This window comes from Ranitomeya imitator, chromosome 6 (assembly GCF_032444005.1).
Source record: "Ranitomeya imitator isolate aRanImi1 chromosome 6, aRanImi1.pri, whole genome shotgun sequence".
Classification (NCBI taxonomy): domain Eukaryota; kingdom Metazoa; phylum Chordata; class Amphibia; order Anura; family Dendrobatidae; genus Ranitomeya; species Ranitomeya imitator.
The window spans coordinates 220,240,185-220,260,020 of NC_091287.1; the positions used below are offsets into that span (position 1 = coordinate 220,240,185).

Sequence of the window (19,836 nt, forward strand, 5' to 3'; positions counted from 1 at the left end):
TTTATTCACTTGCATCTGATACCTGATGTTAACCCTTATAATTAGTTATACAGCTACCATTTACATCAGACCTGGGCAAGATGCGGCCGCGGGCCGCATCCGGCCTGCCTGATGATTTTAAACGGCCCGCGCAATGTGAGCAGCAGAGCCGGGTTGATCACCTGTTTATCGGTGGTGGCGGCCATCTTCCCGAGGCTGCGCGTGCGCAGATGGAGTGCTCTGCTTCATGGGGCTTCAGGAAAATGGCTGCGGGAGGCCGCATGTGCGCAGATGGAGATCGCGGCGGCCATTTTCCTGAAGCCGAGTTTGCAGATTTAGATCTCGGCTTTAGGAAAATGGCCGCCGCGATCTCCATCTGCGCACGCGCGGCCTCCCGTGACCATTTTCCTGAAGCCCCGTGAAGCAGAACACTCCATCTGCGCACGCCCAGCCTCGAGAAGATGACCGCCGCCACCGATATTCAAGCCGGCTCTGCTGCTCACATTGCATTCCGGGCCGCTGCATCACCTCACCGGTGGAAGGGACCCTGCGCATGCCATACTGCACCTCTGCCGCCGCACCACCACTGCTGCAACCCCCCATGGACACCAGGCCATGGCGTCGCCCACCTAAGCAGGAAGGGACCCTGCTCAGGTGCATGCCACACTGCATCACCCCACCTCTGCCGACACCATGCCTCCTGTGACCCTGCTCTGCCACCGCCAGCCCTCAGGTAAGATACTGTAAATTCGGACAATAAGACGGACCCCCATCTTATAAAAAATCTTTTTTTCTGCAATTTTCACTCCAAATTTGGGGTGCGTCTTATAGTCCGAAAAATACGGTAATTATATTAGTCCGGCCCTCTAAAACATCCCAATTTCTCATGCGGCCCCATGGCAAAATTAATTGCCCACCCCTGATTTACATGATTTGAGATTGTTTGTAAGACTGTGTTGTGATTCTCAGGTGATTTTTCTCCTAATGTTCCCAATAAAACTTAAAACTTTCACCTACTGCATATTGGGATAGGATCTTTAAAATGGAAATACCTCCTGAACCCCTTTGATTTTTGCATTTTCATTTACTTCTTGTCTTGTGTTGTTTGGATTTAATAATTATATATTTACATGGAAGATTTTATTCCATACCTCTGTGTTTAGGTTGTATTAAATTGTTCTAGCATTTGGGAACACATCACTTCAGTACATGTTGATGTTTCTTAATTACACGTCGGGCTAAAATACTTTTATCTTTAGTAGCTTTAGCGTAGATTCTTTACCAGTTCCTTTATAGTTTGCATTTTCTTTATTGCATCTTTTTTTTTTTTTACCTAGTTGAAGTTAACAAAATGCTTAATTACGGTACATTATTTGTATGAAATGCATTTTACCATGTGTCATTCAGTTCCCTATTTTTTTAAGGAGTTTTTCAATTTCTCATCAATCTCTTAAATTCTTCAGTGGTTATTTAGATTAATAAATTTCAGAGTTTGGGGTGGGCAATTATTGTGGGTAGTATATTATCAGAATAAATAAGCTTTTGGTGAGTTTTTGATGTTATAGATTCTCTGCACCATTTCTGCAACTATTAAGTAAATTAGGTTATTTGCATTTTTTCATTGCATTTTGGAATGCGTTTCTTTATGTGCGGTTTTATTTCATTTTTGACGCTGCAGTTTTTATCTTTTCTTGGTGTCATGTTTTACATTTTTTTTTATACTTTATGGTATTTGGCTTTGAAAAAACTTTGATATAGTCATGTGTGGAATACATGTTTTATAATGCGTTACCGCCAGATGTTTGTACCTGTGGATTTTCCCATATTTAATGCAAGTCTATGGGAAAAATCTGCACATGAATCTGTGTACCCGCAAGAGAAATTGACATATTTTGGATTTAAAACATTCACCATTGGTCAGTTTACCCAGAGTAAAATAAAACCACAGTGGGCATGAGATGTCTAGAAATCCCACCTACTTTGTTGGAAATGTAAGCCAATGCATTTTTTATGCAGCAAAAATACACAGTGCCAAAAGCTTATCATGGGACCACAGCCTAAAGATCTTTCAGAAAGTTTTAGTTTTTTTATAATTCAAGTCTCATTTGCTGTGTGTGCTAGGTGTAAGCTGAGAGCCAGCGGTCTAGAGTACAGCTGTCTTACCAGCTTTAGGATAGTCTTTTTGTTATTAATTTGAACTGTATGCCGGTGGGTTTTCAAAGGCCGCTTCCAATGACTAACAGGTATCTTCCTGCCTGCGTATGTAGGGAGAGACATGTCACTCTAGGGAAGTGGGCAGAGAGAAGCTGCTGAAGATCCGCCTATCCAACGAGTCTCCTGGGCATCTTGTTACTGATTGTATTTACACCTTCAAAAACTTCCAACCTGGTCTGTGTGTGATTTATATGGAACTTGCTTTAGTCATCTCATGTTTGACCTTTGTGGTTGTAGAATATCTTCAGCTAGTCACACATGGCCTGGCTTTTCTGATCAATCAAACTAGTGGGCAGATAATGTAAGGGATCCGTAAACAAGCATTTTTCAATATTTGAACGCTACATATTTACTCAAATGAGGTTTTCAGCATGTATATTTTTTGAAGTTCTTAAACAATTTTGTAATTAAAAGGGAAAGATTAACATCACAAGGGTTCCAAGGCTTGTCAAAGTCTGATAAACATTCTACAGCATTGAATGTCCAGATTTAGATTTTACGTTAAGTCTGATAAAGTTTTATCATGTTACAGCTGAGCTTGGCGAGTGTGAACATCCAGAGCACACACCAGAACTGGTGTCTGAATTTCGATTCATTCCAAGCCAAACTGAAGCTATGGAGCTTGACATCTTTCAGAAGTGGACAGAATGCAGGTATATAGTAAAGCTGCTGCTTTTTTACTTCACTGTAGCTGTGCCTCATCGGAATAGCTGCAGAGTATACAAAGTTTGCCACACGATTAGCACACAGAGAAATGACTCTTTCCTCCAGGATTGGATGGTTATAGAATACAAAACCAGCATTGTATAATTGCCCCAAATTAATATTGGTAGGAGGCGGTCCAGAGAGTAAATTTAAGTATTTTCCCCCTTTCCAATTTCTTCAATTTTTTGCTCGTTTGTCACACTTCACTATTACAGATCAAACTATTTTATTACTGGTTCAGATTATTTCCCTGATCTGCGCTGCTCCTCCATCCTGAGTCTTGTATTCCCTTGCTGGTCTTGGAACCTAACAGTGTCCCTTGAATGCTGCGGCAAACCTGTGGCCTCTAATCTGCTGCAGTCTTTCCAATTCCTTTGAACCTGGTTCTCCTAAATCTTGTGGCTTTTTTTTATTATTTGTTTTTCTATTAATTCTTGCACTTTTGTTCTTGAAATATGGACCAAACCTTAGTCAGTGGACATTAAAACTTTCACACTCCTTATTTACGAACTGCACCAGTATTTACATCCTCAACCATTCTCCCCTTCCGGTGGATAGTGGGGTAAAACTTGTTGGATTTAAGTCACCTTTGTATTGTCTGTTGACATCAAGCCCACGGATTAGTAATGGAGAGGCATCTACAAGACACCTATTCATTACTATCAGAGTCAAGACAGAAAAAAGTCAAAACCGCACCCTTTTTTTTCTTTATAAATAAAGGTCTCAGCGGACACAGGGGCGCACGTCCAGAACCAGGGAGCCCATCCCGGACAACGTAACAAGACTTCAAAGAAAAAAGACAGTGCCACAATGGATGGTGAAAAAATAAAAACTTACATTTATTCTGCCTTCTGTAGCGACATTTCGGTCAACAAACCTTTATCAAGCATGATTGATAAAGGTATGTTGACCGAAACGTCGCTACAGAAAGCAGAATAAATGTAAGTTTAAATTTTTTCACCATCCATTGTGGCGCTGTCTTTTTTCTTTGAAGACCTATTCATTACTAATCCTATAGTTTGTATGGTAAATAAAGACACAGCAAGTACAGTATAAAGTCTCTTATTTCAAATGAAAACAAAAAACACATTTCCATGTTTATTTAAAAATAAAAAACACAGCTGTACTCACCTAATGCCCATTCCATTGAAGCCAACGTCTCCTGTAATAAATCAAAAATAAAAACAATATTGGTTACCTGTCCGATATTCTGTCCCATGCCGTAATCCATGTCTGGGGATTCATAGTTTTTCAACCTGGATGGTGCCAAGATGCGACCATCCAGGATAAGATCCACTGATGAATGAGCTGCTGCGAGCGCAGCGTCAGTGAGCAGCAATGATATCATTGAGGTTATCGCTGGTCACTGAGGCTGCTTTCCCATTCGGGCTGAACTGTGGTGACCTCAGCACCATGACAAAAAGCCACTGAGTTCACCGCAGTTCAGCTCAGCAAGTTGACCGCAGATCTTTGATCTTTGAATACCTTAAAAAAAAAAAAAAAGCGCAGGGGCCTGTCTATTCTTGACCTGCCTTGCTTGAGTGTTGCAGCCCGCAGCTGTGAGTTTTGCCTGGCTGGTTATCAAAAATATAGGGGAAGCCATGCTATTTTGTTTATTTACAGCACAGTTGGAAGCTAATGAATATTCCCATCAGCCGCCACCTGCTCTCGCTGTTATTAGCCGCAGTAGGTGTAGGCTAATGGGAGTAATAGTCCCATCAGCCACCACCTGCTTTCGCTTTTATCAGTTGAATATAACTCTCAACATGTGAGCGGTCATCAGTACCCGGCGCCGGGGAACAGCACTAACTTGAATGGGTCTACGTGTGAAACCTAATCCCGTGTGTGTGAAAACTGTCACCACACGTACTGGACACACTGACGTCTGAAAGAGCCCTAACATAGTACAAATATATTATTGATTTTATTACAACTAACCATAATATTTTGTGAATTTTTTTTTTAACCCAAAGAGACAAGTTCTTGAAAGGGAATGGACCTTTTATATACAATTTATATACAATTTATACACAATTTTTAAAAGATTTTCATTTTCTTTTACTTAGGGGGAAAACACCAGCACAGGCGGAGCTCTGCTATCTGAATAAAGCCAAGTGGCTGGACATGTATGGTGTGGATATGCATGTAGTAAAGGTAAATGTTATAATATTTTTTTTTCTTTCTTTCCTTTTTAGTTTTTCTCTTTTATAGAAGAGAAGAAATACTTGATGCCATGTATATTTTATTAGCCCCTCCAGGGCGCACCACTTTTTTTTTTTTTTTTCATTTTTGCACTGGAAATGTTTTGGGTACATAGAATATTAAGTTTTCATGTATCTGCACAACCCCTTAGAGTGATTAGACCTGAATGACCATTTGATTTTTTTGCAGTTTGTGCCTCTCCTGTTCATTTTCATTTTATTGACATGTCTGTATGAGGCTTTGTTTTATGTAGAATAAATTAGAATATTCTTAGCGCTGTTTTGGTGTACATATACATTTCTGTGTAATTTTATGTATGGTATTTTTTTCCAGTACAAACCTATATAAAAAAGCATTTTTTTTCATAGTTTATTATTCATGTTCCCAGTTTATTATGGTAATATGCACACTCGTTACTCGAGATTTCCCGAGCATGCTCGGGGGTCCTCCGAGTATTTTTTAGTGCTCGGTGTTTGTTTTTCTTGCCGCAGCGGAATGTTTTACATCTATTAGCCAGCTTGATTGCATGTGGGGATTCCCTAGCAACCAGGCAACCCCCACATGTATTTAGTGCAGCTGGAGTGATATGCCTTCTTTTAAGAATTGTATTTTGCACATTTCTTCACACTCATATTTGCATTTCAGAACCTCCTCCCCCTTCCCAGCTGGTATCTCTAAAGTACCCATACACATTTGATGGATGTTTTCTAAGTTTGCCAAATTCCACAGAGCAGATGACCATCCAGCTGTTTAGTGGCAGATGTCAAAGTGTAAATCTAGTTTTGTTTTTCTTCACTTTAAAAAGATGTCTGTACAGCCTTGAAACCCATTGTGAATAAAAAGCCTTTTCCTCTTCATCTTTTCTGAAGAATTGCTACACTCCAGCGGCGTAGCCCACCCCCCAAAGCATGCATGGTTTGGTTCGGAGAAAAACTTGTTACTTGAATGAAATCTTGCCAAGTTATGTCACTTTAAAGGCTCATTCACACTTGCATCTAAAACGGATGAGTGCAATCCTATATAAAATTGGATTGCACTCGGACCAATTTTTTCAATGAGGCCGTACAGATCTGCATATTTTTTTCTCCTCTGTATTCAGCATTAGAAAAATTTTTAAACATGCTGCGCTTTCACTCTGGAATCAGACAGTGCGAGAAAAAACATTGCATGCCGTACTGACCATCAGAGTGGCATCAGATTTTTATGGATACATTATAATTCTTTAGGGAAGGAAGCTGTAGCTGCCAAGTAAGAAAACAAATTGTATACGAACAGCACACGGGCAACAAGTGAGAAAAAATCGTCTCGCTCTCCTGCATGAGAATGGGACCTATTTTTTATTATTATTTTTTTTTAATACATACATTAGTGAGAAACAGCCCATATACTGTGAAAATAGAGAGGGGAATGCAGAGAGAGAGCTGAAATGGCTAGGAGCAATGTGCTGTCAGATCTATGTCAGGAGCAGCAGGAACATTGAAATGCAGACTCTGCAACAATCATATTGAAGAAAATTGCCTGTTTTTGCATTTTAGAAACAAATAAAGAATGTGGACACCTTTGCATGGCGTTTTCATTCTCAAACATGCTAATCCTGTTTTTATTTTCTAGGGTAAAGATGGCTGTGATTATGCGCTTGGATTAACACCAACCGGAATATTAATATTTGAAGGTTCAAACAAGATAGGCTTATTCTTTTGGTAATCGTCACCCCTTTACTTATCTTTCATAGTTTTAAAGATTACCAGTTGTTTTAATTTTCTTTTTACATATAACATAAATTAGTAATGTACGGAAAAATAAGAAATTTTGTAATACCTTACATATATTTGTTTCCTTTTTCTGAACTAAACTTTCATGTTTAATATTTTTAATGCACGAGTAAAAAAATGTCTTCAGTGAATATTGATTTGACGGTGAGTTCTCATAAAGCTGGGGAGTAGCTAGAGGCATGCACAGACATCCTGCTGCACTTAAAGGGAACTTGTCACCTGCAGGATAATAGCGTTAGTCATTACCCTTCCCGACATCTGTGCTTAGCCGAACACTGCCGGGAGAAGATGAACTTTATTCCTCCCGCAATGTTCGGGTTTCAGTCACAAGAATACAGAGCCAAGCCTGTAACCGCACCCACCTCCATGACTGCCAGCCGGCCCCAAACGCAGAGCCAGTGTCAATCAGGGCCGTGGGTGCGGTTGTTCCCTCCGTTCTGTATACTCAGAGCTGTGACTGAGCCCACACCGCGCTCGTGACTGATACCGGAATGCTTCTGAGGGGTAATAAAGCCCATTTTCTCCCCACAGAGTTCAGCTCAGTGTGGGTGCCGAATCACTTATAACGCTATTAACCTGCAGATCAATAACATATCTGCAGATTAATAGCATTTTTTGACCCAAAACTCATTCACTGAAGCTATGACTGAGCACAGTGAAGATGATGTCAGTCATTTTGAGTAAGCCCAATTACAGCACCTAATGCCAGCATTAGTCAGAGAAAATAATTCCCGCCACATTGGCATATCTCGAGCAGAGAAGCAAGTATTTTTGCTGCTCCTATCTCCAGAGCTTTCTCACACCAGACACTTGATTATAACACATGGATAGGGTTCTAAATTATATTGGTGGCGTATGCTACTGAATAAGTTCCCTTTAACATTATTTCAATAGAGAGAAAGGAAACTTCTCGACCACAGAAAGAAAAATAAGAATTTATTGTACAGTTGAGAGACTTAGCTTTTTGTTGAATTAATTGCCAACAGCTGTTTTCTGTATGGCTGACTTTGAACCAAACCTGGGCAAACTGCGACCCACGGGCCCCAACCGGCTCTCTGGCTGTTCCAGTTCAGCTTGCAAACAGAGACTGCCGAAGGGCTGAAAACAGTGACCCAATGTTCACCCTCACCATCCTCGGGATGCAGATAGCGGTAAATATAATGGTGGAGTGGTGGCTAGTGGGTTCTTCTTTCACCATTCTGCATGAGAGAACAAACGTGATCATGTCTCCTGTGCGGAAATTCAGTGCACATCAAAGTCTGGAGCAAAGCGCTGGAGGAACAAAATCAAGGTGAGTATGTGTTTGTTTTTTTTGTGTGGAATCTATATGTGTATGGGGATCTATGTGCGGGCTTCTACTGTATATAATAGAGCTATGTGGAGCTTCATGCTGTATATGGGGAGCTATGTGAGGGCTTCTACTGTATATAATAGAACTATGTGGAGCTTCATGCTGTATATTGGGAGCTATGTGAGGGCTCATCCTGATACTGTACATACAACCTGGAATGTCACTTTTTTTGTTTTAGGGTTTCCATAATTTTATGTAAGGAACATGCCTACAACTGTGAAAATTTTGGTTTTCTTTTTACGGTAACAACTGAAAGTTTCAGTGTGTGCATGACTACAGTTGTGCTCAAACATTTACATACCCTGGCCCAATTTTTGCTTTCTTGGCTTTTTTCAGAGAATCTTAATAATGTAATGTCTTGTAATGTCTTCACTTACTGTTCCGTCCAGATGTGTCCGGATCCTAGAATTCCAAGCGGCAGAAGTTCACCAACCTCCATATTGGGACACCCAAGTGATGGGTGTCTCAATATGGTAACTGATGGTGGTACCAGCCTTATGCACGGTACCACCAGCGGAACACCATCATGCACCACACACACACACACGCACGGTATACGCCGTATGCACCACACATACTGTATACGTCGTATGCAGCCTCTTGCGCGGTACCACCAGCGGGACACCGTCACGAACACACTGCCGCCGGGATCGGCTGAATGATTCACTGACTGCTACCATCTTTGTACAGGAGGAGCGAATGCGCAGTTTTAATGTGACTGCTTCTATCTGTCTGCACAAAGATGGCGGCGGTCTGATTTACTGCGCGAAATTCGGCTGATCCCAGCAGCAGATGCACAACGTGTCTACAGGGAGAGGAAAATGGTCACATTAAAGAGGTTTTCCCACAAACAAAGTTAATTTAAAAAATTGTGTCTGAGTATATCTACGGAGTATATCTACTGGGCAGGCCCGACAATACTGACATTACCCCAGGGGATCGCAGAGGATTTCTTTTGTCAGGTAAAATATTTCACTGACTGTTTTTAAACAAACAATATTTTACCTCACAAAATGTATCCTCTGTGATCTCCTGCTGTAATGTCAGTATTGTATTTGCTTCCTCCCCTACCCAGGAGCTGTGGTATGTTCTGTACACTGTCAGACAGACAATTTTTAAAATGAACTTTCGCTCGTGGGAAAACCCCTTTAAAAAGCAAATATTAACGCCAACATGGCTCATATGCCAATGACAGTGAAAGGAAAGCAGCAAAGGCACAATGTCGCACATGAGGTTCACAGGTCAAAGAAGAGAGCACAGATGGGAGAAGTCATCACATGAGGAAAGAGAGAGTGGATAGGTGGGTGAGCACATGGGGGAAAGATTCTCAGCACTGCAAAGCCTGCCCCCATCGTGACATTACCGCCCTCCTGATGCGATATCATCGGGCCTCCATCTAGTATGAATGATGGCACCAAAACACTTTCTCCACTCATAATTAGTGGTTGGGAGAAGCCATTTATTGTCAAACTACTGTGTTTTCTCTTTTTAAATCATAATGACAACACAAAATATCCAAATGACCCTGATCAAAGGTTCACATACTCTGGTGATTTTGGACTGATAACATGCACAGAAGTTGACACAAATGGGTTTGAATGGCTACTATAGGTAACATCCTCACCTGTTTGCTTGTAATCAGTGTGTGTGTGTGCATAAAAGCGGAGTGAGTTTCTGGGATCCAGACAGATTCTTGCATCTTTCATCCAGCCACTGACATTTGTGAGTCATGGGGAAAGCAAAAGAATTGTCAACGGATCTACGGGAAAAGGTAATTGAACTGTATAAAACAAGAAAGGGAAAAAAGATATCCAAGGAATTGCTAATACCAGTCAGCAGCGTACCGGGGTATGTAATCTTTTGAGCACAACTGTATATAAAAATGTATCAGGTTTTTTACATTGATTAAACCGATTAGTATATGGGTTTTCCATCATTTAGCTCATTATGTCATGGTATTTTGTGCTAATATGACACTGTTTTCATTATATCGTATGAATTAATGAAGGGCTTCTTATTATGTAATTCACTATGTCATGATATTTTGTACCAATATGACACTATGTTCTCATTGTATGGTATAAGTTTCTATTTTATTTAACACATTCTAACTTCATCTAGCAGTGTATTACTTAAGACTTTTTACTCAGGTAATAACCTCTTTCTCCTGTATTTGTATTCCTGTTTTTTTTTTTCTACATATTTACTTTTTTTTTAATCTATTGTTATAAAGATGTTTTTAGCCTTCTATAAAAAGCCTAATCTCTCTTAGTGTTGGTTTTAGATGTACTTTTTTGGCCTAATTATTTTGGATTGAGGATATTGGTGTAGCTAATTTACATATTAAAAATGTGGATTTCTCAGGAATTAGTAAGCTGATTGCATCTATCAAGGTATCATTTTATTCCGCTTTCTATGAACTATATGCCCACATAGACGGTTTAGGAGGCTTGATACTACTGTCCGATCTTGGAGTAGTGGCTACAGAGCTGAAAAACATTTTTATTGTTTATTTCTCCTCTTCGTTGCACAGATTTAGCTAGTAAAGTTTAGGTTCTAGTTGATAAGCCTAACTGGTTGTTACCAGAGATTCGTGTCTTGTGGGCATCTACTTTTCTTTTTCAATTGAATGGGACAGTTGTAGATTTCTGAAATAAAATCAGCCATGTCATTGTGTGCATTCACCCCTAGAGTTTTCTGTTTCTCAATAGTAATTATTTTCTAGCGCTCAGGAGGTGCCAGTAATTCTTTATGTAGCTTTTCAGCCAGTGCTGTGACAAATAGGTCACCTAGCTTTTAGGCCTCCTGCCCACAGCCGAGCCATGGACATAGAATCTTGATGCTGGAACTGTAGTCATAGGCTAGTAAAGCCCTTGGAAGAGGATACATAATACAGCAATTTCTGTTTCTATAGCACCAACATATTCCACATCGCTTTACAATTTTGAGGTAGCTTTACAAACAAAATATGGCATGACCGTTACACAGTGAGGGGTGAAGGCCCTGTTCCCAAGCTTACAATACGTCATAAATGCAGAACACGGTTGCTTCTGTTGGATTGTGTGAAACAGAAAGAATGCTACATATCATGAGAGAAACACTTGGTAGATACAAAACCTAATCCTTCAGACTTCATTGCGTTGCTATTTTTGAATGTTACTTTCTGTTTTAGAAGTTTTTCTTTGTTTTATTAGGCCTAAAATCACCAAAATGGACTTTAAGAAAAGCAAGTTAACCCTTATTGTAGTAGAGGATGATGAGCAGGTAGGCATAATATAAGTTTGTGTATGAAGTAAAGACAAGCTATCTGAAGAATGAGTTGTAATATCACACCTTTTCTTTTTTTTTTTTAAATTGTAGGGTAGAGAACAAGAACATACATTTGTTTTCCGCCTGGATAACTCTAAAGCCTGTAAACATTTGTGGAAATGTGCAGTGGAGCATCACGCATTTTTTAGGCTCCGAAGTCCAGCAAATACTAAACCAGCTCGACCTGACTTTATTAGATTGGGGTCAAGATTCCGATTCAGGTAAATGTATGATTTGTAAAAATAAAAAATAGTATTTGTAGCTGTAAATCTGCAATTAAACTGGTTGAAAGAAAGCATAATTGCTGAATAAAGATTTTCATTTTGTGTGTTTAATGCACGTTGGTTTCCTAGTATAAGGACACTTTAGAATAGACTAAAAATTTATTTGCCACTTTAAACTATATTTTTAAAGTAAGTTGGTTTTTTTTTTTCAACATAAATTTCAGTTTTTGTCGTGTTAAGTTCTGACAAGGAGTTTTTGGTCAGTTTTTGATGTTTGACGCTAGATATTTTTATTATGCCAAAAACATAGCATCATACAATTCCAGCAAACTATCTAGGATTTATAGAAATTTCATGTCCACCGTGCTTTTTCAGTTTTGTTGTACAGTGTAAACTGACCTGCGGTGCATATTTGAAATCTGCAACACGTCAATTTCACTTGCGGGTTTGCTGAGTTTTATGTGTGGATTCTCCATATAAAATTGTATTAGATGCAGAAAATCCACAAGTAGGAAATGTATGTAAGCCATGCATAACTGTATCACTAAAGTTTTGTTAAAGGCAAATACCAGAAAGCATAAAAAATAAAGCTGCTTTAAAACATGACATATCAAAGAGTCAAAAACTCAATATAAACACATGTAAACAAAAAACCTCAAAAATACCACTAACCAAACTTCCAAATTTAACTGAAAGATTTTGAAATGTTTCAGAAAATGTGCAACCATAAAAATGCCACCAAATACTCATCATAGGAATGCAGTTTTAATCGAATAAAAAAAGTTTTTTTTTCAAACAGAAAAAGTTTAAATCATTAAATTAATTAACTAAATAATAATTAGATAAATAATAATGACAATGAAAAAAATTGTATTTATTTTTTAAACCTGGAATTTTTACATGTAGGGCTCATATCCATCACCCTTTAAAAAATCGGTTTGATGTTGTTCCTGAAAAGTCTGACAAGTGTCATGTGATTTTTATCACCTATCATCATGACATGTGAATGCAATCTGTATGCAATGCCATTTTAACATGAACTTTTACATAGAGTAATTATCTGTCACTTCAAAATAGTTTTCCAAGGAAATATTCTTTAATATATAATCTATACATATACCGTATATACTCGTGTATAAGCCGAGTTTTTCAGCACCTTTTTTGGCTGAAAAAGACCCCTCTTAGCTTATACATGAGTCACGATTCCACTTGCCTGTTCTCCAATGCAGTGCAGAGGTCCCTGGTGTCTCCGGATCGTCTGCGCTCCCCCCTGCAGCCTCGGTAAGTATTCCGGTGGCTGCTGACAGGGTCGGCATTGTCATTGGGACAAGTGCCTGGGTCCTGAGCAGGTGTGGACACCGGCGTGCTATGGGGGCCAGGTGCCTGTGGCACCGCTTGCTCGTGCCCCTGGTACTTGCGATATTCACCCGTCCCCTTCCAACGCTGCGCTGTCTTCCCCGTCCTCTGGCTGTGATGTTCAGGTCAGAGGGCATGATGACATGATTAGTGTGTGCCCTCTGCCTGAACAGTCACTGCAGAGAGTCGGGGAGGTGAGTATGTAATTTTTTTTTTTATTGCAGCAATATAGGGTACTGTATATGACCAACTTAAACTGCATTCTTGAGCATTATATGAGCATCTTATATGGCCCATCATATTTATGTAGCATTATATGGGGAATATTTTTGTATGGAGCATCTTATGTGGCCCATCATCAACTTTATGGAGCGTCATATGGGGCATAGTTTTGTATGGAGCAACTTATGGAGCCCATCATCAACTTTAAGGAGCATTATAGGGAACATATTTTTTTATGGAGCATCTTATGGGGCCCATGTCTCAATCAGTGTAATTTTATTGGTATCTATTTTTATTTTTGAAATTTACCAGTTGCTGCTTCATTTCCCACCCTAGGCTTATACTTGAGTCAATAAGTTTTCCCAGTTTTTTGTGGTAAAACTAGATGGTTCGGCTTAAACTCGAGTATATACGGTGTGTGTGTATGTGTGTGTATGTGTGTGTATGTGTGTGTATATGTGTGTGTATATATAGATAGATATAGATATAGATATATATATATATATATATATATATATATATATATACGTGTTTCAGATATATAATCAGTGCTTTGCATGTGTAGCTTACTGTAAATGTATTGTAGTATTTTATGAAAAAAAATGGCGTGAGATCCCCCCCCAAAATTTTATTAAACAGCCGAGGGAAAGCTGACATCTGTGGGCAGCAGATGTTTAAAACCTGGGAAAGGGGTAATACACATGGAGCTTCCCAGGCTGTTAATATCCGCTCACAACTGTATACTAAGCCTTTACTGATTATTAAAATGAGGGACCCCCAGCAAAAAATGATGTAGGGTTCCCCTATAATTATTAACCAGCAAAGGAAAGGCAGACAGCTGCGAGTTGATATTAATAGGCTAGGAAAGGGCCATTGATTTTGGCCCTGTCCCAGAATAAAAACATAAGCTTTCAACCACCCCAGAAATGACGCATGCGTCAGTTGCACCAATTTTGTCACTTAACCTCCCTTTCCCACTTGTCCTGGTGCACTGGCAAATGAGGTAATAGTTGGGAGAGTTGATGTCTGCTTAGTATTGGCCGCTGACATCAAGAGAAGGGGTTAGTAATGACGAGGTGGCTATAAGACGCCCCCATTATTACTGTACTGTAAATAAAAAAACACCCTGAATAAAGTCCTTAATTTGAAATAAAAACACTGACTTGTTTAATATAAAAATAAAAAAGCAAGCTTATACTCACCTTTACGCCCAATCCACGGATGCCCATGTTCCCTGTAAAAGAAATAAAATAATAGACAACCATATCCTTCACCTATTCATGACTTGAAGATTATCCTCTGATGCCCTGCCCATGTCCCCTGTAAAAAAGTTAAAAAAAATAAGGAATAGTGATGGAGCGAGTGTACTCGTTGCTCAGGTTTTCCCAAGCACGCTCGGGTGACCTCCGAGTATTTGTTATTGCTCGGAGATATAGTTTTCATCGCCTCAGTTGCATGATTTACGGCTTCAAGATATGCTGAATACATGTGATGAATGCCTGTTTGTTAGGGAATTCCCACATGTATTCAGCTTATCTGGAAGCCGTAAATCATGCAACTGAGGCGGTGAAAACTATATCTCCGAGCAATAACAAATACTCGGAGGTCACCCGAGCAACAAGTATACTCGCTCATCACTAATAAGGAACCATGTTCTTTACCTCTCCGATGAGAAAATAATAATCCATTTGTCCATAAATGACTCTAGCTATGCTACATCTTTTTGCCATGCTGAACACTGCCATGATGTGAGCGTTCAGCATGTTAGGCAGCTGAGACACTGAGCTGCACGCGCTTGCACGACAAGAAGGTGAGCAGGGTTCATATCTGATGAACTCTGTTCCCCTCACTGACGTCACCTTGAGCATGAGAAAGTTCTCACGCTCGCGATGCCATGAGAAATGTCAGCGGTTTTCATATCCAATGAAATCCGTTCACCAAAATGACTTCAGCTGTGAGAGTTTTCCCACGGCACACACGCTGACATCATTGAGGTGAATGGAGTCCATTGGATTTGAACCCAGCTCATCTTTTTCCCCATCACCGCGAGGTACTAATTTTTTTTTTCAGTCCGATCTGCGCAGAGAAAAATTGCAGATGAGAAGGGACTCGTAGATTAACGTTAGACAGAGTACAATCCGATTCTTTATTGGATTGCACTTGTCTGTTTTTCTCAGACAAGTATGAGGCCTTTTTCATATATGCTTAGACCATGCAGCAGCACACTGCGATCACTGAATACACGAACTCCACTATTGCTGTAAACGTTAAAAATGCACTTGGCATTTTTTTTTATCAAAGAGCACAAAAGTCATCCAACCATTTCAAGGTCTATCTAAATATGGATAGTCCCTATCGCTAATGTCCTACATCTCTGTGCCAAACCAAGCCTCATCTGAATGGGGAAATGAAAGAAACCTAGGCAATTAAAACCTTGTATGGGAAAGATGGGAAGATAAGAGTGCTGAGCTCTGGAGGGGCACACATGCGCTATGTGGCTAATATACTAAAGATGTGCTGTATTCTTTTTTTTTATTATTATTATTATTTTGTAGTTTCTTTAGACTCCAACTCCAAAGCCCTGTTTTTTTACTTTTAATAAAATGTATTCTTTTAAAATGTAGGACGTATATATTTTTTTTTTTTATAGTTCGTCATGATTGTAGTCCTTGAGTAATATTTTCTTAAATATGCAACACCTTTTGAAATAACCATTGTATCGTTTTTGTTTATTTTCAAGTGGGCGAACAGAATACCAGGCAACCCATGCTGGTAGATTAAGAAGAACCAGTACATTTGAAAGGCGTCCTAGCAAACGATATCCTTCAAGAAGGCAATCTACATATAAAGGTTTTCATTCTTTTTATATATATAAACTAGAGTAGCAGCACGCCTTCTAAACCCCAATCCGCCAGGACAATTGTTTCACAATTTTGATGCTTGATGCAGATGTGTTTTCCCCACACCTAATACTTTGTGAAAGACACCAGGCAGTTGATAAACTGCCATCACTTTTCAAGCACTTGTGCCTTAATGCAATTTTGCATTAACCCCTTCATGACATGCGCCATATATGTAGGCGTTAAGGCTCTGGGAAGAAGGGGAGCAAATAACGGAAATGCAAAAATGAAAATGGGCTGTGGCATGAAGGGGTTAAAGCATAATGTTTAGTAAAAAATGCATAAACCTTTATGCTTGTGACTAAAATTCTGAGCCTAACAAGAATATAAGAGGCACTACAGCTCCTAAATATCAGTCTGTTTGCATGGTTTGACGCTCTGACAATATGACCGCCGATGCGTAAACTTTTACCGATCGGTGAGCGTTTGAATCCTTGTTTGCACAGGCAGGCCAAAGAAAAACGTTGCGCATGGATCGATATATATTAGATCGCTTAGTGTACATAGGCTGCCATAGTTTTTGGAATAACAAGTCCTGTTAGCACAGAACTATACACTGCTAAGAGGGATGATCTTTTATGCTGCACAAATGATTTCACCTGATGAATGAGCTTTTTGTTTATTTATTGGTTGATCAGTTACCTGTTTAAACAGCAAGAAAATTGTGACACTAGTGTTTTCAACAATGCTCGATCACAATTATTTTGCAGTATTTAATGTCCAGATTCTAGCTCCTCATTAGAAAGCACATATCTTCTGTCATTGACAGGAGAGAGGTGATAAGATGAAGAAAAGTTCCTTTACTTCTCCCCGGGCCATTGGAGGCTGTACAGAGAGACAGTTCTGTCCATTTACACTGCACAATTATCATGAACGAGTGTTCCTGACACTGGTCATACAATGAGAATCATGCAGATTAAACAGGCTGCCCATGGACAATCAAAATGTTCATTCACTAGGTGAAGTGATCGTTTGCACAAAAGATCTTTGCTCTCAGCGGCACTTGTCCTGTTTCCACAGGGTGATGAGCTGCTGAGAACAATGTCAGACATCAGACTCTGTACAGAACCATCTATTAGATTGTTCAATGTACACTGAAAACCGTGTATTAAACAACTGCCGATCAGCAGTCATATTGTACTAAGCAGACCCTTACAGTTACTTTCTAATATCACTTGTTCTTTTTTCCTCCTCCGCTCACAAAAGACTACAAAACATTTTGGGTTTAGCATTTGTTTGAAACTGGGAAGCAAAGATTTTGTGCTTGATTATAATATCTAAGCGGTACACTTATTGTTTTTACCACAGCAAGCGTTAAAAGTCTGCGCTTTTGTCCTTGGTTATGAAAGCGTTAGTTGGGTTTTCTATTTTAATGATAATGATCAATCCTTAAAGAAGCCTCCCACTACATTTTTATTATTCTATATGTGTGTATGTGCATGTAATGTAGTGTGAGTGTGTTAATAAAGTCATCTACAGCTACTCTCTCCGGTGTCCAGCAGCGTTCTGCTCTTCTCAGTGACTTCACTGCAAATAGACTATCCGGCCCACTCTATGCTCTATGCGCTCGCTGGAAGTCACTGTTACAATGAAGGCCTACATAGCCGTTTCTGACACTCCGTAGACTTACATTGTAAAAGCCATTCCCGGGTGACGCAGATCGCAGCATGACCCGAAGGAGACACCAGAGAGGTGACGTCATTCAGAAGAGCAGAAGACCATCACTGGATCCCGGAGAGAGCAGCGGTAGGTGAGTATATTAATACACTCACACTACATTACATCCACACACACACGTAAACAATACAAATGTTTACAGAAACCTTTTAATTAAAATGTTTTGTTTCCACTTTTTTAGGTATTTGTGGTGTGCACAGTTCAGATGTTGGTGCACAAACTGATGGCTTTTTTCTCCATTCATTGGAATCTGGTCCTCCCCTGCACCATGTAACCACCAATGAGATGAGCTGGATCATTCAGTGTGTTCTGTGTTGTCAATAATATTCATATCGAGGTTCTTATAGAATTGCATAGACCCAGCTTGTCCCATTGGCAATTGTGTGGTGATGAAAAGGACCAGACTGGTGTTGATAATTAAAGAAGGCAGCAATCTGTAGATATATATCACATGCACTTAATTTTTACCCTTTATTCCCAATTTTCATGGGAGTACTTCCCTTTCTGATAAGTAGATGTTCAATCTTCAGAGACCCCCACCAGTGACCAGAAAGAATGGAGTGCAGCTGTCCGATGAACGTTTATCCAGGCATAGTGGCAGAGTTGCAGTACTTGGCATATACTGTACATACAGTACAGACCAAAAGTTTGGACACACCTTCTCATTTAAAGATTTTTCTGTATTTTCATGACTATGAAAATTGTACATTCACACTGAAGGCATCAAAACTATGAATTAACACATGTGGAATTATATACTTAACAAAAAAGTGTGAAACAACTGAAATTATGTCTTATATTCTAGGTTCTTCAAAGTAGCCACCTTTTGCTTTGATGACTGCTATGCACACTCTTGGCATTCTCTTGATGAGCTTCAAGAGGTAGTCACCGGAAATGGTCTTCCAACAATCTTGAAGGAGTTCCCAGAGATGCTTAGCTATGTTGGCCCTTTTGCCTTCACTCTGCAGTCCAGCTCACTCCAAACCATCTCGATTGGGTTCAGGTCTGGTGACTGTGGAGGCCAGGTCATCTGGCGTAGCACCCCATCACTCTCCGTCTTGTTCAAATAGCCCTTACACATGCTGGAGGTGTGTTTGGGGTCTTTGTGCTATTTAAAAATAAATGATGGTCCAACTAAACGCAAACCGGATGGAATAGCATGCCACTGCAAGATGCTGTGGTAGCCATGCTGGTTCAGTATGCTTTCAATTTTGAATAAATGCCCAACAGTGTCACCAGCAAAGCACCCCCACACCATCACACCTCCTCCTCCATGCTTCATGGTAGGAACCAGGCATGTAGAGTCCATCCGTTCACCTTTTCTGCATGGTGGTTGGAAACAAAGATCTCAAATTTGGACTCATCAGACCAAAGCACAGATTTCTACTGGTCTAATGTCCATTCCTTGTGTTCTTTAGCCCAAAGAAGTCTCTTCTGCTTGTTGCCTGTCCTTAGCAGTGGTTTCCTAGCAGCTATTTTGTCGTGAAGGCCTGCTGCACAGTCTCCTCTTAACAGTTGTTGTAGAGATGTGTCTGCTGCTAGAACTCTGTGTGGCATTGACCTGGTCTCTAATCTGAGCTGCTGTTAACCTGCGATTTCTGAGGCTGGTGACTCAGATAAACTTATCCTCAGAAGCAGAGGTGACTCTTAGTCTTCCTTTCCTGGGGCGGTCCTCATGTGAGTCCAGTTTCTTTGTAGTGCTTGATGGTTTTTGCAACTGCACTTGGGGACACTTTCAAAGTTTTCCCAATTTTTCGGACTGACTGACCATCATATCTTAAAGTAATGATGGCCACTCGTTTTTCTTTAAGTAGCTGCTTTTTTCTTGCCATAATACAAATTTTTACAGTCTATTCAGTAGGACTATCAGCTGTGTATCCACCAGACTTCTGCACAACACAACTGATGGTCCCAACCCCATTTAT

The 19,836-nt window shown here is 39.9% G+C and overlaps 1 protein-coding gene across 1 annotated transcript in view; it reads left to right on the forward strand.

The window, feature by feature from the left end:
* Window positions 1-19,836, forward strand: part of EPB41L4B (erythrocyte membrane protein band 4.1 like 4B) — a 252,755-nt gene that overhangs the window by 172,463 nt on the left and 60,456 nt on the right. Inside the window, exons 7-12 of the mRNA XM_069730489.1 lie at window positions 2,726-2,846; window positions 4,965-5,052; window positions 6,712-6,800; window positions 11,418-11,487; window positions 11,584-11,753; window positions 16,075-16,184. Coding sequence (XP_069586590.1) covers window positions 2,726-2,846; window positions 4,965-5,052; window positions 6,712-6,800; window positions 11,418-11,487; window positions 11,584-11,753; window positions 16,075-16,184 — 648 coding nt within the window. The remainder of the gene's footprint in view (window positions 1-2,725; window positions 2,847-4,964; window positions 5,053-6,711; window positions 6,801-11,417; window positions 11,488-11,583; window positions 11,754-16,074; window positions 16,185-19,836) is intronic.